This window comes from Podarcis muralis, chromosome 7 (assembly GCF_964188315.1).
Source record: "Podarcis muralis chromosome 7, rPodMur119.hap1.1, whole genome shotgun sequence".
Lineage (NCBI taxonomy): Eukaryota > Metazoa > Chordata > Lepidosauria > Squamata > Lacertidae > Podarcis > Podarcis muralis.
Window position 1 is genome coordinate 45,243,804 of NC_135661.1, and position 21,820 is coordinate 45,265,623.

General features: G+C 44.1%; 1 protein-coding gene across 2 annotated transcripts in view; it reads left to right on the forward strand.

Annotated features, from left to right (window-relative positions):
- The window catches only part of CARMIL2 (capping protein regulator and myosin 1 linker 2), a 66,665-nt gene that overhangs the window by 19,975 nt on the left and 24,870 nt on the right, over positions 1-21,820 (forward strand). For both annotated transcript variants that reach the window (XM_077931695.1, XM_077931694.1), the window contains 17 exons: positions 443-552; positions 1,420-1,497; positions 2,171-2,247; positions 3,594-3,698; positions 5,068-5,137; positions 5,846-5,927; positions 6,532-6,628; positions 7,778-7,835; positions 8,148-8,323; positions 11,113-11,181; positions 14,063-14,156; positions 14,384-14,479; positions 15,516-15,644; positions 16,723-16,836; positions 17,694-17,839; positions 19,137-19,224; positions 19,686-19,808. In XM_077931695.1, the coding sequence (XP_077787821.1) occupies positions 443-552; positions 1,420-1,497; positions 2,171-2,247; positions 3,594-3,698; positions 5,068-5,137; positions 5,846-5,927; positions 6,532-6,628; positions 7,778-7,835; positions 8,148-8,323; positions 11,113-11,181; positions 14,063-14,156; positions 14,384-14,479; positions 15,516-15,644; positions 16,723-16,836; positions 17,694-17,839; positions 19,137-19,224; positions 19,686-19,808 (1,712 nt within the window). The remainder of the gene's footprint in view (positions 1-442; positions 553-1,419; positions 1,498-2,170; positions 2,248-3,593; positions 3,699-5,067; positions 5,138-5,845; positions 5,928-6,531; positions 6,629-7,777; positions 7,836-8,147; positions 8,324-11,112; positions 11,182-14,062; positions 14,157-14,383; positions 14,480-15,515; positions 15,645-16,722; positions 16,837-17,693; positions 17,840-19,136; positions 19,225-19,685; positions 19,809-21,820) is intronic.

The following is a 21,820-nucleotide window of genomic DNA, read 5'->3' on the forward strand; positions in this document are numbered from 1 at the left end:
TGTGACAGAAAATCCCTTAAATGCCTCTTACCGGGAGGGAAAATACAATAATTCCAACTTAAAGTAAGAAGTTGCTGACCTTTCATGACATCAAAAATCAGTTGACTGAGGTGAGGTAGTCACCTCACTCTACCTAATGGTAGAGCCAGCCCTTTAACAGGGTCACTGGATGGAAGACCTGCATGTACCAGTTGTTGATATTTAACAAATCTATTAATTGCATTGGAGCATATCATGCAACTGTGCTTATCTAGCTGAAGGAATGCTTTCTCACTTCAGGTAAAGATGTAGTTCTCTGTACATACCTAATTTCACCAGTCAATGTCAGAATCTGAGCTAAGCAAGGCCAACCTTGCAAATGAAACAGTTGCCCTCCACCTTCCTCTATGTAACTTGGCACTTGCACCCTTAACACCTCTTTGTGATTTCTCTTGCCTGCCAGGAATGTTGGCCCTTTGCCAATCTCTAGGCTCCAATAGACTATACGGAACTACTCTGTACCACTTGGACCTTTCTGGGAACCCAGGGAGCCTGGCCACTGAAGGTGCAGACGTGAGTATTCATGGCCCCTGGAAACTGTGTAGCAGATGTGTTTTGCCTTCTGTTTCAGACACAGACAGGGACTCAAAGTTTGCTCCTCAGCCCCAATGTTGCTGTTTTGGAATTACAGTCTTTAAAAATCAATGCATCTAGGTTTCATTTGCTTTTGCATTTCTGCAGAAGCTAATGAAATAACAGAGTCAACAATGCTGTTCTGGAGCAGTTGTCTCTTTGCAGGAAGAGTTTTCTGGGCCTTTCACCTTCTCTTCCCAAAACTTAACTTATCTTGCTGTCTAGTCCCACAAGACCTGTCGCTGCTAAAATATTCTGTGTTAGTTCACAAGCTTTAAGTTGTCTCATCACCAGGCAAAGTCATTGGATAGTTTAAGTGGCTCAAGGGGTCACTTTTGCTGGTGATTCAGGGCTTTAAAGGTGAACAGCTCAGAAGCATAGAGGTAAACAATGAAGATATTTTTGTTCTATTCACTTTTATACACTTTCATTTGTTTTTTTACATTGAAGTTTTATTGGGTTTAGTTTTAATGATACAGTATATTGTTTGTTAGATTATACACCATTTAGATTTTTCTGAAATATTAAGCAGCTTATAAATGCTTTTAAATAAGGAACTGAGTCATGTTCTATCTAGAAAGCTCCAGATATTAGTTTAGCAGTGGCATTTAGGCCTGTTGGAGCTTCTGGATAGTTTTCAAAGGCAGCTCTAGAGTACATTAAAGAAATGCTTGCGGTGGACCTTGCTGTCTTACAACAGCCGCATTGCAATTTTCTCTCTCAACAAGTAAGTCATTCTCTCTCTCTCTCTCTCTCTCTCTCTCTCTCTCTCTCTCTCTCTCTCTCTCTTTCTCTCTCCCCTTTCAGGGCTTGTTTTCTTTCCTGAGTCAGCCAAATGCTTTAGGTCACCTTGATCTCTCTGGGACAGCCTGCGCTTTGGATGTGGTGAGCACCTGACAGCTGCTGCTATTTCTTGCTCTTAAGCATGTTGTACCATGTCATTTTCCCGGAATGAGGACCCTGTATTATTGTGCTGTCACGAGTGAAGTTCCTTTAAAATGAGTCAGACCCTTAGTCCACTTAACCAAGTACTGACTACTCTCACTGGCAGTGGCTGTTTCTATTTGAAAATGGAGTTTGCTAGTTATTTTGTTTGTTAAAACATTGAGATCCTGCCCTTCTCTTGCAAAAATAAACAAAATCGATACTATCACTCTGGACAGCTTACAACATTCAAAACTTACAATTTCATAAAACAGCAATATAAAACCCTCAGCCAAAATGACTGAGACTACATACATAATATATTTTTAAAGCACATTCATACCACATTTCCCAGTTCAAAGAATTCTAGGCACTGTAGTTTGTTAAGGGTTGTTGAGAATTGTAACTATGTGAGAGGTAAACCACCGTGCCAATAATTATTTGAGGGGAAGAATGTGCTTCAAATGTGCTTTAAAGGTATAGCATGTGACCATAGCCTGAGTCAGCAGTTAAATCCAAAATATAAAACTTTTTATGGAACCCAGTGGCACTCTCAGAAATCCACAGGTGACCATGAGCTTCTTTTGTTTTGTTTTCCGCAGTTGTCTATGACCTTTTCCTCCTCTGTCCCCAGCTTTTCGATGCCTTGGGTGCTGGTTACTGTGAAAACCTAATCCACCTGAACTTATCCAAGAACGTTTATACACACAAGTAAGAGCTTGGTGTGCTTTCTCTGCACCTTTCTGGCAGGCTACTTGGGAGCAGTAGCATATTATGCCAGCCTGCAGTTTTATTTTATTTATTTCACTAGATTTATGTACCATAAAACCTCAAATTGGTGTACAAATTGGTGTACAAGAAGACAACATGGTATAAAAGTTGGTAGAGCTTTTAAATTGAGCTTTTAAAAAAATCCATAAACCATTGTGATTTTGGGCAAGAGCCTGAAAATATGCATGTGAAGCTCTTTTGTTCAGTGGGTTTCTAGGGTAATGACTTACGGTACTTCCTGATAGCCTAGTCCAGATGTCTAAACCTGACTTGGCTCCTGCTTCACATAAAGAATCTGCATTGCTCCTGAATTCAAGTTTAGGTGCTGTTCTTGTGTTGAGTGCCAATCGTGTACGTTCTTATGACTTTGGTTGCAAGATCTTGGCAGAGGATTACATTTCCAAATCAAGCTTTTGACTATGAAGATTTCGTGGTGGAGTGGGTTCAGCCTCCCCTAAGGTCTTGGGACAGTCTACCCAAGTCTCCTCTGACAATCACCTACTTTTAAGGGGATGCCTTGTGATTAGGGAAGCTAGTTGACTCATTTCAGCTGTCTGAGCCAGGCAGGGGATCTGTCCAGTCAGTCAGAGGACCTAGTCCTGAGCCAGGGAAAACAGCTGAGCAGAATACTGCTTTGCTATGAACAGGTCTTCCAGCTAGCAGCAGAGGGTTTAATTACTCAGCCTGCTTGTCCCACCCTTCCTGGGGTGCTAATGGGATCATGTCCCTGACTGTTTTTCCTCTTTTGACATGGGATGCCTTGTTCAGCCAAGTGAGCATAGTAGCATCAGGACTAAGCTTCATTTTGGACTTTCTGCTTTTACTGTTCCTTAGGACCCCATGGAGGGTCCAGAGTTAAGGGATGAGTCCAGTTAGGCCATATCAGGTCTCACAAGTCTGCAGTTACCCTGGATGGAATATTGTGGAGGTGGTATGAGTGTTAGTGTTCCTTTTGGGTTCCTTGTCTCCCTTGGTCCTGGGATTCATGGTGACATCATAGGAACATAGGAAGCTGCTTTATACAGAGTCAGACCATTGGTTTAGCTAGTTCAGTATTGTCTATGCTGTTTTCTCCAGGTTATCAGACAGGGAACCTTTTCAGCCCTACCTGGCAATGCTGAGGATTGAATACAGGGCCTTCTGCATGCAAAGCAGATGTTCTGCCACTGAGCTATGGCCCTTCCCTTCATCCTCCTCTAGTGAGGAGGTATTTTCTGATCCAGTTCCAGGGGTCTGTGCGTCCTGATACCTGCCCATAGAACTTAAGTTACTGCACTTCTTTTCAGAAAGAACAGTGATGTTCCTGTTGGAATCAGCAATTTCTTCAGCAAAGCCTCTGCTCTCCAACATGTTTCATTGGCTGGAACCAAGTTACCAACAGAGGCTTTGAGGTGAGGGGTAAATCGTTGTTTTTAGCTGGCTCCCATTAGGGAGGGGGAGAGAGAGACAATATTGAATGTGATCTGGATTCAAGTCCCATATCTGCCATAGGTTGTTGTAGTCTTGTGTAATTCATTGTTCTTCCAGCTTTGGTTCCTCGTTTGTAAATAAGTGATCTATATTGAAGAACTACTATAAGGATGAAAATAACCTTTGGATGTCGTGATGAACAGCAAATTATTGTGATGGGAATACACCAAGTCATTCTCCAGGCTTACACTCTCTTCCCTTCTCATTCTTTGGTGTAGCTGCAAGGAATTCAGAAGCTTTCACTTCCATTTTTGATGACACATCACTTGTCATGCCATCTAAATCAAACTAACTGTGGCTAATCTTTTTTTGCTTGTTTGGGGGGGGGGGGGAACCAACTTCACACCAACCATAGCTTATGAAGCTGGCCTGTTTCAATCAACCATAGTTAAAATTAACCACAGTTTAGGGTTCTGAAGTAATTGGAAATAAAACTTCCTTACAGCTGCACTGCAAGAGGAGAGAAGAGGAGGGGGAGAGAAGTACACAAGCTCTGGAGGATGTTAGGCTCATTCTCATAACACTAAACTGTGGGTTAGTGTTTCATCTGAATGCAGCCAATATGAGCAAGTAAATATGAGAAGGTAACTAATAATAATATCAAAAGAAGAAAAAATTGCTGGACAGGCACAGAAAGGTATACTTGACTATTTCTTAGCTGAGTGGGCATGAAGGAATGAGGCATAATCAAGATGAATTCTGTAACACACACATTAATTTATGGATTTGCCACAGAATGCATAAAGGGGGGGGGGGTTGACAAATCCATTGAGAAGGAAACAAATCCATGGTGTTTGTTTGGAATCTCCATGGTTAGAGGCAGCCTATCACTGAATACCAGCTTGCTGGAAGGCAACAGCAGAGGGTGGCTGTTGTACAGTGCTGGACTAGCTGAACTTTTGATCTGATCCAACACAAAGCAATTCTTGCCCTTTTGGGGTTCAAAGAAGCAAAGTGGTGAGCTATTAGGGATTAAATGAAGCATTTTGGGATGGAGTCAAATCTATAGTAGAGGGGGAGAAGATGCAGAACCAGATTCCCCCCATGACAACCTGTCAGTTAGAGCTGCTCCCTACAGTGGCGAAGCTTCATACTCCGGCACTGGGGGGCAGAGAGCAGGCAGGGGCAGGGCTGGCACATGTCCTGGGGGTGTGGCACCCAGTGCAGGCGGGGGGGCAGCCATGATGGCACCCTACCAGGATCGCGCTGCCAGGGGCAGTGCGCTCTCCCCGCATTCCTCTTCCTCCGCCAGTGGCTCCCTACCCTTGTTTCCTTTCTGGTTTGTTACAGAGCTTTGCTGCAGGCCTTGGCATATAACCACCGATTGAGTGGTCTGCACCTGGACCTCAGTAGCTGTGAGGTAAGAAGGGACACCCCTCCCCAAAACAGTGTACCTAATAAAATTTGCTAGAGAGGTTTGAAGAACATGTAGGCAAAGGGGCAGATGATATGAAGTTTGTGTTACAGTTATCTGAGACATGGTTCATTTCTTATGAATCAGATTTAATATTAACCAAGGTGAAAATACCATTTTAGGTGATGCACTAGGTAAAAATTCAGTAGCAGCCAAAGTGAGTGGCTTTACCTAGCAGCTGAAAGGACTATTTCCTCGGATAATAAATCACTAGATTCATGTGGTTTAAGGTTCTCTTTTTCTAGCTTAGGTTTCCACTGCTGAATGGCTAAATCCAGTATTTTCCAAGTCATACAAAAAGTAAATGTAGCCGTTTTGGCTTACTAGACTTGATGACTATATCAGAGGTGGCATGAATACCAGTTGCTGGGAATCAACAGTGGAAGAGGGCTATTGCCCTGTTGCCCTGCTTGTGGGCTTCTCAGAGGCATGCATATGGTTGACCACCGTGAGAAATGGGATGTTGGACTATTTAGGTATTTGGTCTAATTCAGCAGGGCTCTATTTAATGTTCTTAATAAATATTGCCAATTAAAATTGACACCTCAGCATATCAAAACCAAGAAATCAAAATAGCTCTGATCTGACAGAGTTGTTCTTATTTTTTATGTTCTTACTATTTTTGAATATGTATGAATTGTCTTCATATTAAAGCTGAAATCAGCAGGTGCCCAGGTGATCCAGGATCTTGTTTCAGATGCCAGCTCAATCAAGGAGTTGAATTTATCCGACAATGGTAAGTCTATCAGTTCCTTAGACGGCCTCTGTCCCTAAGACTGAGGGAGACTGTGTGCTCTCTAGCTCTTTGTGTCCCCTTCCTTGCCAATCTAGGCTTATCTGAATAATACATACTCTGTATTAGATTAGGATCTGTGGGTGGTCTTTTCTTTGTGGTATGTTAAAAGTTCTCAGCCACGTTTAACATCCCATAAAGGGGCCTGATGCATATCCCACCAAAAGAGCAAACACACCAAAAGAGCACACCAATTAGAATCAAGGTCTTTGCTGGTTTACTGGAATCTAAAGCAAAAGTAGGTAACCTTTGGCCCTCCAGATGTTGGACTACAACTCCCATCACTCCTGACCCTTGGCCATGCTGGCTGGAGTTGGTGGAAGTCCAACAGTATCTGGAGGGCCACAGATTAGCCCCCTGATCTAAGTGCTGTTTCTTATAAGGTTTCACAAGCCTGCCTCACCTTCCTGTGTCTGAATTATATCAAATCTAGTGTTTAATAATCTGTTTTGGTGGAGGGCCTTGCTTGCTTGTGACCAATCAGCCTGGCAGGACCCCTACCTGCACCCGTGAGGTACCCATGCATACACAGCTACTCTTTCTGCAGGCTTTGATTCTGACATGGTGACACTGGTGCTGGCCATTGGTAGAAGCAGATCCATCAAGCATGTTGCACTAGGAAAAAACTTTAATATCCGGTCCAGGTAAGCATTTAACACTCTGTTGGTAATTTTAAAAAAGTTAAATGCTAGTATTAATACATACATGTGAGAGTTGAAAGAATTTTTTTACATACCTAGGCTATTTTTTTTATTTATTTGCTTGCTTTTAATAGTTTTGAGCCTGCATTTCCATACCTAGAGGCAAACCCAAAGCAACTCATAAGCTGAAAGCAATAAAGACATGATAGAAGTACCACGCATTGCAAAATACAGAAGAACAGACTAATAAAAATAACAGCAGGGATAGCAAAAAAACACCACCACCAAAAACCTGCACACAACATAACTGGTTGCCATACAGAACAGCACTACAAAAACTCAGGTTAATATTCTGAAAGCAGTGCCAAATTAACCAAATGCCTAGAGCATGTGGGGGGATTGCAACCCTTCAGCGTACAACTCCCATCATCATCACTTGCCATGGGACATTCTGGGTGGGGCTGACAAAGTTTGAATCAAACAACATCTGGAGGGTCACAGGTTCCTCACTGCTGGTCTAGAGTATAGCGGCCCAATGAACCTCTTTGGGAAGGATATTCCATAAAATTGTCACCACCATTGATTAGACCCTATGCCTAGTGGATGCCAGTCAAGCTTCATTCATCAATGGCATCTAGATCAATGCCACAGATATTGAACAGAGCTTATGTGGAGGCACATATGGAAGAAGGTAGTCCTTGATAGTGCAGCGTCTTAAGCCATTCAGGGGTTTAAAGTTCAAAAGTAACACCTGAAATTGAGCTGACTGAAGATCACAGGCAGCCAATGCAGATTACATAAGATCTAAGTATTATTCCAGTCCCAGTCAAGAACATTGTGGCAATGTTTTGCTCCTGTTGAAGTTTCTCGATAAAGTATTCTCGCTGCTCTGGTTTTGCCAGAAGTGGCTTAGTCATGCTGGCCACATGACCCAGAAAAAACTGTCTGCAGACAAACGCCGGTTCCCTCAGCCAGTAAAGCAAGATGAGCGCCACGACCCCAGAGTCATTCGCGACTGGACTTAACTGTCAGGGGTCCCTTTACCTTTTTATGAATCTAGTAAACCAATGTGACACAACAGGAACCCACTAATCGCCTATAAATCAGATTCAGACCAGGAAAATTAGTGGGCTTTCTACTTCTTTCTCCTAGGGAGACCCTAGCTGATGCTTTGCACCGAATTGTTCAGCTAACTCAAGATGATGACTGTGTAAGTATGGAGTTCTAAGTTCAATACCTGTGTATTAGCATGCTTTGGTCAAACTTTGAAATCCTTAATTATTTCTGGTAAGTACATGCTCTCACAACTCAGTGGAGCTTCCTGTTGTCTGCCTAATTTCCACTTATTTTAACCTTACCACATAGGGATGGACTATTTGTCCATAGTCACTATTGTCCATTGAATGATCTTTGTCATAGACTTGGCACTGTGTGTTTGTGTGTTCCATGCCTTCTGCAAACAAGCAACATAGTTATTAGTGTCTTGGCGTCTCTGCTACGTTCTTCCCTGATTTTATTTCAGTCTGTCGAATCCCTATCAGTGGCAGAATCTCGCCTGAAACTGGGAACCAGTGTTATCCTAGATGGTTTGAGAAGCAGGAGCAGTTGTCTTGTCATGCTGGATATCAGTGGTAATGCTATGGGAGACGTGGGTGCCAAAATACTGGCAAAAGCTTTGTCAGTGAACACAACACTCAGGTGCGTTCACTTAATTTCTTTCACTTGCATAGGTGTGTGTAGGTGGATATGTGAATTGAAGTTGGGGATAGGGGAGAAATTTGATTCAGTTCACACTTAAAGGGGAACTTACCTAATTTTCACTTTTGAATCAAGATGCAAACCAACATACAATCATCCTTTGAAATTCACACTTTTCTGAATTTTGCAATGCAGTTCTCCAGCCAAGTAATGTGTAAAAAAGTGGATATAATGCGGTAAAGTGTGCACACAGATGTATATATTATTGGAAATCACATACAAAAATGCATTCTACTAGGAGGAAATTGCTTTGCAAAAAATGTGTATATTTGGCAAAATTGTGTGGCAAAAATGTGTATATTATTAGAAATAAACGCTTAAAATGCTGGTGGGTTTTGATGAAGATTTTTTTAAAATTAGGGAACATGTGGAAATGTGAAAAACTGAATTTAAGATTGGGAAAAATGAGTAATAGAAATGGAAACATTTCCTTATCCGTAATTGGAGAGGGATTATTGTAAGTCTGTATACATGCTATCCCAGATGCTATCCTTGGTTTCTTCAGTTAAAATGGATCAGGTGATGGGAAAACTTCTCTCTGAGACCTTAGAAAGACTGTGTAAGTCCAAGAAGACCAAATGTTGCCCACATATTATTTGTCAGCATGGCCAATGGCCAGGGAGAATAGGGATTATATTTCCAGCAACATCTGGGGACCCAAGGTTGGGAAGGCTGAATAGGCTGGCAAATAATCTGGCCATCTATAAAGCAGGCTAAAGAGGGCTCATGCTGCCTGCTTGGGACTGCAAAAATGCATTTTGAGGGAGGCTTGTGTTTTCAAGCACCTGACATGTCACAGTACATACCTTGTGAACTCAAGGGCTTGCTGTGCTCTCCTTTGTGACTGGAAAGTAACATGCCTCTGTCAAGTCTAGTGTCTCCTGTGCAACTTGGTTCTATGCTGCAAAGCCAGGATGCCCACATAGATCTATGTATGGCTTCCTTTGGAAGAAGGCCCCTTCCATGTGCATGCCTTTCTAGTAGCTGTTCATTTGCAGGCTGCTCTGGGGAGTCTAGTAAATTTGGTCCCTAGCAGTTTTGCAGTATCAAACAAAACCAGTAGTTTAATACAGTGGTACCTCGGGTTAAGAACTTAATTCATTCCAGAGGTCCGCTCTTAACCTGAAACTGTTCTTAACCTGAGGTACCACTTTAGCTAATGGGGCCTCGCGCGGCTGCCGCACAATTTCTGTTCTCATCCTGAAGCAAAGCTCTTAACCCAAGGTACTATTTCTGGGTTAGTGGAGTCTGTAACCTGAAGCGTCTGTAACCCAAGGTACCACTTTATTCTATTCTGAAGGTGATTAACCAGGTGCCTTTCGAAGCTCAAATGGACATGTGAACCTGCCATACATTACTGTTTCTATTCTAGCCCAGTATTGTTCACTCCAGCCTATCCCAGCCTGATGCCCTCCAGAAAATTTGGACTACAACTCCCATCAGCCCCATGTTGTGCTGACTGGGGCTGATGGGAGTTGAAGTTGAAAACATCTGGAGGACACCAGGTTGGAGAAGGCTGGGCTTCTCTGACTGGAAGTGGCTATCCAGCATCTCAGGCAAAGTAGAATCTTTCCCATCACTTGCCACCTGAAATCCTTTAAATGGAGATTCCAGAGATTCAGCTTGTAACATACTCCATGCAAAACACATGCTCTTCCACTGAGCTATGTTTTCTCCTCAGACAGGATAGCTATTTCCTGTGTTTTCCCTCACCATCTGGTAATTGAAGAAATAACTGCTTCTGAACACAGAGACTTCATTTGGCTATTGCAGCCGTGAGAACCTTTCCCTTTTAGGAAAGTGTCTAATTCTTTTTTTAAAGGGGGAACAAGTCTGAGTCATAACCATATCTGTCATGTGAAGGTATAGTTCCTTTTGTTTAAAAAATCTACACTCCTTGGTCTGAGCAGGAGTTGTCATAGAGTGGGGCTTCTGTTTCTAAGTTTTTGCACCCTGCCCCCAACTAGTGCCCTCCATGTTTTGGATTACAGATTCCATCAGCCCCAGCCAATATATGCTGTAGTCCAAAACATGCAGAGGGCATCACGTTGGGGAAGGTGAAATAAACGCACACGGTTGTATTTTGCATACTTGGTAGGAACAAATTAGATGTTACTAGGGAAACACAGGGTTCCCGGCTGACTCTTCTCTTCATAATGTTCATGTGAGTGTTGGTGGGTGCTATTTGCAGGAGAATTAGTTAGAAAGAGGGAAGATTGATCCTTCTCCCTCTGGTGATAATTCTCCCCTGTAAGTGCGTCCGCTCTGGGTCATATTTAAAGGTTCTGCCCTGTTGGGCCCTTAAACTTGAAGTAGAACCAGCTGTAGGGGAAATAGCTGTGGAAAGGAATTTGCAGGGAGTGTCAGCAAGCATGGAAAGGGTTTCCCTTCTTAATTTCCATGTCACTAAATTTCCTGTTACATTGGCAAATATGGGGCTGAGGCCATAGGTTTGCTAACATAATGTGTTGCTTGGATCATGGAATGCAGCTTTCCTGAGTTCAGAACTTTTTGGATACCTTAACACAAAGGTTTTTTTAAATAAACTTTTGATGCTTTTAAAAAAAATAAGTTTTAATTTCTATTATGTCTCTGAAATTTAGAGCTGGGTACACATGCTTTAAATAAAAAAGGAAAGCAACGATTCTACTTAGAAATGCTTCTATTGTCTATATATTGGAGCTTGGTGTGCTTCAACTGAACCGTCTTCCCTTCTCATCTGCTTTTAGGACGTTAATTTGGGACAGGAACAACACAACATTGTGTGGATTCCTTGATGTTACTCGTGCCTTGCTAAGGTAGGTACCTCATCGCTGTGCTTTGTTGATGCCATCCTGGAGGCTCTGCAGACAAATTCTGTTCTTCTTTGGAATAAGAGAATCCCAGTCCAAGTGCCAATTCTTTCCCCATAAATAACTTTGGCAATGCCATTTTAGGACCCAATAATGTCAGACAAAACATCAAGGGTTTATTCACTCACTCGTCTTCCTATATGATATATGCCACCAGTGCTATTTTTCTAGAAAAAGAGGTGTCGGAACTCTCCATGAATTTGTAATGACAATAGTGCCCACCTGAGTGGTGCCAGAACTGCATTCTGGTGAGTTCTGGCTGAAAAAAGCCCCATATGCTACCATTGGTTAGCATACCCTTCTGCATTCTACATAGGACAAGCAGGCCAGTCTTGTCACAAAATAATAAATCAGGCTTCCTCAACCTTGGCCCTCCAGATGTTTTGAGACTACAATTCCCATCATCCCTGACCACTGGTCCTGCTAGCTAGGGGTCATGGGAGTTGTAGGCCAAAAACATCTGGAGGGCCGAGTTTGAGGACGCCTGTAATAAATGAATGCAAATCAGACATCAGAAATGATATTTTAAAAACCAGAAAAATAACATTTCAGCTGCTCGGGATGTTCTGGAAGTGGCCATTCTCAAATAAAGGAACTTCAAAGGGAGGTTCCAGTGAGAAACAACTGAATTATATCTTATGAAGAAGTTCAGATCACCTGTGACCTGAATCAAAATGAACATAAGAGGAGCACTCCACTGCAAAGTTTTGTTACAGCATCTACTTGTTTCACTTTAATTGGGAAATAGCCTGACTACTGTGCATGCACAATTGTGAATTGTTTTGGGAGCCCTTAGTAGCCTAGGGCAGTGTTTCCCAACCGGTGTTCCGCGGCACACTAGTGTGCCGCAAGACGTTGCCTGGTGTGCCGTGGGAGGGAGGCGGGCGAGTCGGGCGGCGAGAGGCGGGACGGCGGCGGCGAGGATCCGCGTCGAGCCGGGGGCGGCTCCGCGGTGATGGTGCCGAGGTTTCTCTCTCCATTCTCCCCCCCCACACACACACAGGAAATAACACAGGATCAGCTGACAGGACCCGGCCAATGGGGCGGCGGCGGGGCAGCGCACACAAAAGGGAGGAGCGCGAAACGGCGGCGGCGCAGGGCGGGAGGGCGGCGCATTGCGCGTGCTCAAACCCGCCCTCCGAGGCGCAGAGGGGAGCTGGGCAAGCGCCTTCTTCAACCACGCGCTCGTTTAAAAGTTTCCCTTTCAAAAAGGAAACGTGGGTTTCTTCCACCCCATTGGCTGCGACTCCGCCCACTCCGTCCTCCTCCCCCTCGCCCGCCCGCGGCGCCTCGCTCCTCAGCCTCCGCCATGTACCGCTCGCTCCGCTCCCTCCAGCGCCTGAGTTGCGCCAGGGGCGCCGCCGTCCACGCGCGCCAGAGGGGCCCGCCGACCTGCAGCCGCCACGCGCAGCCACGGAGGATGGTGAGCGACGCCCCCCCGCTGCGCGCGCAATGGAGGGAGGGAGGGAGGCGCAAGGGCGTCAGAGGTGACCTTTGCCGGCCTCTTGCGGGACAGGCGCCTCCTGCGCGGCTGAGGGGCCCCTTCCCGCCTTTGTGGGCCTGACGCGGCCTCAGGGTTCCCTCCCTCTCTCCACATATATAAATTGGCTTTTATTATTAGTGCTTTCGCATTCCTTTTTCTCCCTCCCAGGAGCTCCGGTGGGGGGGGGGCGGGCGGGGCTCCCCACCATTTACCCCCCACAACAACCCTGTGAGGGAGGCCGGGCTGAGAGGATTCCAACCCGCGTCCGCCCCCGCTGCTTCCTTCAAGTGGCGTCCTGGGCGAGAACAACATTTGACGGCCCCTCCCTCAAATATCCCTCATTTTCGCAATAATTCATTTTGGTACAGCTGCTTTTTCCAACGGATCGGTTCAGTGTTGTTATTTGCGCCCCTCTGCCGCCAGCAGCGTCCCAAATCCAGCGCTGCTCCCCTCCTTAGGATGCCAAGCACTCTGAATTGGGAAGTGGCCCCCTTGGGAAGAGGGAGGCTTGCCTCCAAGTAAAGATGAATATGAAAGTACCTTGTTTTTAAGGGCCTGCGGTGGTGGTGGCTGTTTAACATCCAAGGCTCACAACACAAAAACACAAAACTACATTACATGGGACAGTGGTACCTCGGGTAACTGAGGCTTCAGGTTACAGACTCCACTAACCCAGAAATATTACCTTGGGTTAAGAACTTTGCTTCAGAATGAGAACAGAAATCGTGCTCCAGCATTCAATTTTTTTTATAATAATCTAAAAAAGTTAACTACAGCTTTGAAACTTCCCAGGAGAGGCCGCCCAGCGCGGGGCTCTCGCCGTCTGCCTGCCTGGCTGCCTGCGAGCTCGGCGGGCAGCGCCTCCGTCCGCAGCGCCCGCCTCGCGGCTCTCATTCCCTGCCCCTGCCAAAGCTCACCCAGCCAAGCCGCGCTCTCCTTCCTGCCTCGCTTTGCTGCCTCCTCCCCCCCCACCCCCAAAGCTTGGAGGTTCCCCGGCGCCGGCCCGCAGGTTTGACCCCCTTCTCACACCTGTTCGCGCTCCTTGCACGGAATGGGGCGGATGGGGAGGAACGGGGCTCGCCGCTGCCTCCGCTCGCCCTCCCCCCCTCCGCCGGCGGTCCCGCGATTCTTGGCTTTTTGGCGGTTGGCACAGAAGGAAGGCAAGGGGGGGGGGAATTGAAACTTACACTTTCGTGCGTCCCTCCCGGCGTGACGCTGCGCGCTGACGTCACGGGGCTGTGGTGTGCCTCGAGATTTTTTTCATGAAACAAGTGTGCCTTTGCCCAAAAAAGGTTGGGAAACAGTGGCCTAGGGACATCTAATGAAACAATGCTTGTTCCTCAGGAATTTTACTCTAAAAGCTATGCCCTTGCCCATAACTGATGTGGCCCAGGCTCATCGAAGCCATCCAGAGAAAATGGAGGAAGTTGTGCACAAGGTAAAAAGCATAGGAATTGGGGTACTGATCTGAATGGGGGAGCACTCTAGATCTATCTTGAATTAGAACTCAACTGATAGGTATGTGCTGAATGAATGTTAGCATGTCGTATGTGCTCCAGTATGCTGATCATATGTTACTCAGTGCTGCTGAGTAAATGCAACTACTTATTTGGGAGGCCATAGAAGTGAGGGTCATGTGAGCCATGCCTCTTTTGCATGCTGCAGATACAGTCTTACCTCGCAAGGAATCAGATTCAAGAGACCTTGCCCAAGGAGAGATGCCGGTTACAGCCAGACAGTACAGCCAGCTCTTCTGCACAGGTGGGAAGCCTTGGATCTTCACCTACCTTCATAGCCTTACGTCTTGCATAGTCAGCTCTGTTCACATTTTAATAAGAAAACCTATTTGCACCACCCTGAAACAATGCACAAATGGAAATGCAGCTAGCCTACAAAATTCACACTTCTCCAGATTTTGCAGTGCAATTCTCCTACCAAGTAATGTGCACAAAAAAATGCATATGGGGGTAGTGTGCATAAAAATGCATATCTTAATAAAAATAATATTAGAAATATAGCAGGGGAAATTGCTTGCAAAGATGTGTGCATTTGGCAAAGCTACATACAGAAATGTGCAACTTAGGAGAAATGCACACTAAAATGCTGATAAAAAATTGTGAGGGTTGTTTTTTAAAAAGAAATTCCAAACTGTTTTGGAGAACTGAACTTAAAATTGGAAGAAAATAAGGGAACCTGAAATAAGGGAATATTGCATCCCAACCTCTTTAAAAGTCAAGTGCTGCAGAAGAGGGCCAAAGGGCAGAAAACATCTAAATGGGGCAAGAATGCTGGCATCTGCACTTTAGAACATTAAAGTGCATTGTATCCTGGTAAACTTTCTGACAAGAATTAGTGCTGTCACATTGCAGATGCAGGGATTGGTGCTAAAAAGAGTTACAGCCAACTCCAGGCTTAAGGGGTATCTCGTAACTCACTGATCCTTCTGTTCCTCTTCCTTGCCATTGCTGTTGGTTCATCTGCCCTTTCCCAGTGTACAGGCCAACAAAAGCCAATAAGGAGGAGCAGCATCCTCCGCTTGCCTTTCCCTTTCTCTATGGGAGAGTGCTACAAATTGAGCCCAGAGGGACAGGACCAGTGAATGGGCAGCAGCAGCAACGATGAGAAGTTGGGGTTTTTCAGGGAGGGACCCTCTGAGGTCACCCTGACAAAGGGCCCCCAAAACCTGGAGCCAACACTGACTCAATTAAATGCAGCTAACAGAGACTGGAATTCTAGGGAGTGCTATACTTTTGTGTTGGTGGTACAGTGGTGCCCCATATCTTGCTCTCTATTCTAGGCACTGAAGGATGCATCCCAGTCTGTGCATAAGTGCATTGAAATGCTGAGCTCTGTTCAAGATGTGGAAGTTAAAGCAGACATCCTATGGGCAGAGGAGACCATCAAGGATGCAAGCCTTTCAATCAGTGTGAGCTCTCCTTCATGTGTGTTAAGGGTGCTTTCCAGGCAGGCGCTTAATCTGCAAACAGGTTGTTCACAACACTTTTTTAACATACCAGATTTTCTCCTAAAAGGGCACATCCAGATTAAATCAGCAGGAGGGCGGGATGCAGGCTGGCATTTTTGATGCCAGTGATGTCATGTGCATGCTACAAAAACAGTTTACTTGCATGAGGAGTACTGATCCCACAATAAACACCTGTCTGCAAGCCTCCCCTTTGCTACTTTTCTTGTTTTGGAACTCAGTCATGAACCACTAAGAATTGATGGTGATGATTAATTGAATTTGTTATCACTTTATCTTGCTCAGGACAACCCAAAGCAACTTACAATCAAAAAGACAGATACATTAAAAAAACACCACCTGCCCTCTTCTAAAAAGGCCACAGATAGTTAAAGGCCAAAGACCTGGTTATAGAGGGAAGTTGCTGAGTACCTAAAGATATATAATGATCGCTCCATGTGAGCCTCCCTGGGGAGAACATTCCACTAATGGGGAGCCACTGCAGAAAAGGCCCATTCTTGTATTGTCACCCTCCAGACCTCTCATGGAGGGGGCACATGAAGAAGGGCCTCAGATCATGATTGTAAGTTAATTTTTAACCCGGATGTGTTTTCCTGTGGTAGTGTCACAAACCAAGCAACACTGGCAAAAGTCAGAATATCAGATGTGACTGAAGATGCCTTTTAAATTTTAATTACAAATTCAGGAAGAATGCATCATTTTCATAGGACACAGGTAGGCAACCTGCAGTTTGGGGGCCACACACAGCCCTCAGCCTCATTCTATGTGGCCTAGACTGACAAAATCAATGTCCTCTGGACAGTTTACAAACATAAATAAAATACACAAATGCAATAAAACCGATACCACAATTTCTTTACAAGTATTAAATATATAGAAGGTAGCCAAGAACCTCCTCTAGCCCCCTTTGGCAACAACCTACTGGTGGCAACCTGCCTTCAGCAATGGCCTTTCAGATAAGCTACTGTGGCAAAGAAGGACTGAATAGCTATTCTTAATGAGAGCCTTTCTCTTCCTGCAGGTTTTGCCTATTTTGTATGAGGCAGGAAACCCTGTGCAGCAGAACAGCAAGCTTCAGCACAAGCTGGAGAGTTTCATTGAAGAAGTCTCTCAGACTTGCAGCAGTGACATCCAGGTAAGTAGGTAGAGTTCCATAGTCACCTAGTAGTAGGAGATGGAAAATACTTTGGAGAGCTGCTGCCAGTTAGAGTAGACAATATTGAGCTTAGATGGACCAAGTCTGCAGTTTTGCACCACACAACTGTAGCTTTTGGTGTGTGCTACAGAAATCAGCCTCCTGAGAAATTCTGCTTCTGTTTTTTAAAAGAGTGTTTTAATCTATATGGTGACAGAATTAAGTCTATAATTGAACTGGTGACAAAGATGCTAACTGCTGCAGCAGCATATAAACTCTGTCTGCTAACAGGTAGTGTGAACATATCTTTGCACCTTTTATGGCCATCAGAAGATATGCAAATATGACAAAATCAAAATGTTGGACCTCTGGCCTATAAATCCGAGAAGTCAAATGAGATTTCTCCTCGCAGATCAGGACAAAGATATCACTGCCTTAGTAGCTTCCTTTTTTAGCCACAATTTTACCAGAATGGGTTCCCAATGAACCATCCTTTCGGGGAATAGACAGGGTGAAGCAGAATATCTAAGTGCACACAATCACAATGTGACCTTACTACCTTCAACAGCTTCACCCTTGTCCTTTTAACTACCCTAGTGACTTGAAATATTTTATACTGTGATACCAATAAAGGTATTTCGATTTGATTTGCAAATGTGTGTAAATGCCTAATTTCCATTGTTTATTAATAGCACCAAAAATGTTGCAGATATATATAGCCTTCTAGAGGAAGGTGACCTGGAACCTCTTGCAGTGAATTGCTTCCCCACACATGCTCACAAGTAGAAAGTAATAAAACTTCAGGTTTTGACGACTCCTCATGCCACATTTATCTCTTGCTTGTACTTTCTTCATAGACCATCATGCATGCCTCATTGGTTGCCACTCAGAGTTTGTGCCCCAAACTCATGCAGAAAAATGACTTTCAGGACCACCTGATCGCCAGCGTGCCAAAGAAGATGCTCCTTGACCAGCTTTTGACTGAGATGTACAGCAGGCTCACGTGGGTGACAGGACTAACCTTTCTCTTCAAGCCACACCAGAGTGCCTGTTTGGGTTGGAAGCATCTACTCAATCTTCAGCATTAAACGCTGAAGTAGAAAGAGAAAGGTTTTGCCTGCTGGCTGTGTTTCTCCTTGAGATTCCTGCTTCCTGGCATATAGCTTTTCAGTAGAGACACATTTGGGGTAGATGGGGGCCTCTTTGAACTGTCCTTTTTATTTTTCATACAAGTACTGTTCTCCTTCGGCAGCTTAACCTCATATCTGTAAGAATCTTGAGCCTCTTGTTTGGTATATGGGTCTGCAGAACTGTTCCCATGGCTCAGGCAGAAGCCAGCATCTTATGTCCTCTACATGTCACTCTCTGCTATGCAGATACATCTCTCTGACAGCTGTCTAGGCTCCTAGGGCATAGTCACACCACAGAGTTAAACTGATGAAACAGATATTCCTCTTTCCTAGGGAATTCTGGGATTTGTAGTTCTGTGAGGGGGTAGCTTTACAGAGAATTCTCAGCACCTCACCAGATAAAAATCCCCAAGTTGCTTTAAAAAGGTTATTTTTTGTCCTCAGCTTCTAAAATTTGTATAACATTCCAATCAACTTTAATCAATTTTCACATTTTTGTGGCATACAGTATAGGACCACATTCTAGATGCATGTCTTCTTTCATTTTTCAAAGATAAAAGAATTTATTAAAAATGTTTTCCAGACTTCTTCATGAAGAATGTAAGAAGTGCCTTGCTGTGTCAGCCCTCACTCACTAACAGATCCCAAGCAACTGAAATCTAGGTGCATCCTGTCTCTAAACTTGGAGGCTCCATTTAACCCTGATGATTAGTGGCCACTGATCCATATATTTTTTCTGATAGTATTTTAAAGATACATAAGCCTGTGGCCATAACCACATTCCCCAAGAGCAGGATCCATATATCAATTGTTATTATTTATTAGGTATCTTACATGCCCTTTACTCTGAGGCCCCAGGGCAGGGTACAGCAATGAAAAAAGTACAATACAGTACAGTACAGTTAAAACAAATTAACAGTTTAGACAACAGGCTACATCATAAAATACACATGCCCCAGGTGTCAGAACTGGGAGAAATCCTCTTCTTCTCCCACCCTTTACCCAACATCTGATGGTCATGGGAGCCTTAGCAGTCACTTTATCTCACTTCTCAGCCTCCTTATTTCCCAAATCCTAACCCAAGTTATTGGTGCCAAAGTCTTACTACACAGTGGAGCTCTCCTTTGTGCTTCTCTGTGCTAATAGCCTGCTTTGTCCCTTCTTTGATAGGGAGATCCAGCAGTCAGTCACTGAGGCCATGGTCAATGGTATTGCTGATAAAATTCTGGAGGAGTTAGCCACCGTTCAAGGCAAGCTGGTGAGTGCCGGACAGGATTCCGGTCAATGTGCAAAGGCAAGACTGGCCCAGATAGGAGTTCTGTATGCTGCAATTCCTTTCCTTGGTTTGCTCTCCTCAGTGTTAATGTAGGTTAATGTAGGTTTGAATGTCATTTTGTCTCTACCTACCTCTCTCTCTCTCTCTCTCTCTCTCTCTCTCTCTCTCAAACACAGTTAGCCCTTTTATCTGTTTAAAATATTATTCAACTTTCCCACCAAGGAAGCTTGCTATATAAAAGGTTGAAGGAAGAACAAACACATGGTATATGTGACCACACTTGTCAAGTTCTGGCTACTGCATCTCAAATGCTCAGATTCTTAAAGAGATGGAAAAGCCAGTTAAATATAGTGATTCACTGGAACAAAACCACCATTTTCCCATGCCACCTGTCTAGTATACTGTCTCAGAGTCACTTTTTGAACCTACTTAAACCATTTCAGGCAAAACACCTCTCAAAACTAGCCCAGGAGCCACAGGTGATGAATGCTGCAGACTGGAACACTTTCCAACAGGGGCACAGAAGCCTGTGGGATGTTGTTGAGAAGGACTTCCAAAAGGAGGAGGTATGCATTTTCCAGCCCTCAGTGCATTCATTATTATACTAGCATGAGCACCACAGTAATTTCTAATTGGGATCAACCTAGTTATTTAAATGCTCTGCACACGATCTGAAAGCTATCCCTTCACGTTGCATCTGTGACTCTCCTGATTTTACCTATATGTCCCAGTGTAGCTGGGGAGTGAATCCTGCAGTTATTCTTTTCCCCAAAAAGAGCAGTAGGGGAGTGGCCAAAGGTGGCAACAGAAGCAGTATGTACATACCTGTTCGATAACTTGAAAGGTAGCCCTGCTGGATCAGAGAAAAAACCTGTTTAGTCCAGCATCCTGTTTCCCAGTGTTGCTGGCCAGATGCTTCTGGGAAACCCAAAAGAGAGACAGGAAGTCTGAGAGCAATAGCTTTCTCCCACTGATGTTCCCCAGCAACTGGTACTTGGAGAGGGCTCTGCAAGCCCATCAACCCAGACAAATGTCACTTGCATCCACCAGTGGAAGGGATAACTGAATTTATACCCCAAGCTGCTTATCTGAGAAGCCTTTGAAATTTATGTGCTACTTTACAGTGCTGGGCATAGTGACATCTTTGCTGTGAAAATGCCTTCATCTGACAAGTCTTTTGAAAGCAGTGGTGGGAATCGCTCCTGATCTGTTGTAGACATTTGCAAAATTACGCATAGCAGCTTGGTTCGATAGCCAAATTGTGTCACTAGTCCTTGCTATGTATGTTTTCCTTCTGGGATTTTAGAGATGTACTCACCACCTTCTGATATAGCTGCAAAGCTTCAAGCTTCAAATTAATATTCATCTCTGCTTTGGGAGACTGCTATGAGCATATCTGCGTCACAGAATTAAAATGATCTAATAGTCATTCCCTGTCCCCAGTGAATCCTGGGAATTGTATTTCTTTGAGGGAATGTGGTGGTCTCATTTTAGCAGAGAAGTCTTGTCAAAGCACAGTTTTTAGCAATCTTTGAGGAAAGCCACAGCAATGAAACTGGTATGAAACAGAGATAAACTTGTAATAGGTTTGTCATTTCACTAATCTTCATTTAGTAGGTTGAGACCTAGACCTGTATCGTGGCCTGATCTAAGGTGGATCATATCAGCAGCACTACCCTAATATAAATATACAGTAAAAAGAAGTGGGTTATCATCAAATCCATTAAAAAAGTTTAAGATATCTCTGAACAGAAGCCATAGTCCCCTTTCTGAAAAGTCCCTGCCTTGTGGTGACACCACTCCATCAAATTAGGGTCAAACTACATGTAATGTTGTGTATAGTGTGTAATTATGTCTGGGTTTTTGAAAATGTAATATTTAGTGTGGACAGACCCCCCCCCCCCATGAGCACAGGGATGGGATTCTGATTAAAATCCCCCTCGTGCTGCAGGAGCCTTAGGGAAAAAGCTCTTGGTGCCTACAGAAGCTTCACATACACACAAGTAATAGAAGTACTGTTGGCAGGTTGGATTTTCATCAGGATCATAGCTGGGGAGGAGCCTGAGAACCTCAACTAGTATAAGAGATATATCTAAGAATTCCATGTTTTGTAGCTTTTCTTTAAATTTTGTATTCTTTTGAAAATAAATAAACTCTGAAAAGAAAAGAAAATCAAGGGTTCCAACACAGCATTAAATTTGAAAGAGGGGGAAAGATCTAGTTGTACACCATGCATTTAACACAATGTACAGTTTGACCCACTCTGCATTTTTATCCTCAAACTCCTTTGTTTGTTTGTTTGATTTGTAGGAATTTGTGTACCACTCAACATATAAAATACCATACCTTTTAAGATTTAAAATAGACACAAAATAAAAAAAAGAAAATGATAAAGTATCTTCAGAAGTATTTATAACATGGCTGGGTCACTCCACAGCAGGGGTAGGCAACCTAAGGCCTGTGGGCCAGATGTGTCCCAATCGCCTTCTCAATCCGGCCTGCGGACGGTCCGGGAATCAGCATGTTTTTACATAAATAGAATGTGTCCTTTTATTTAAAATGCATCTCTGGGTTATTT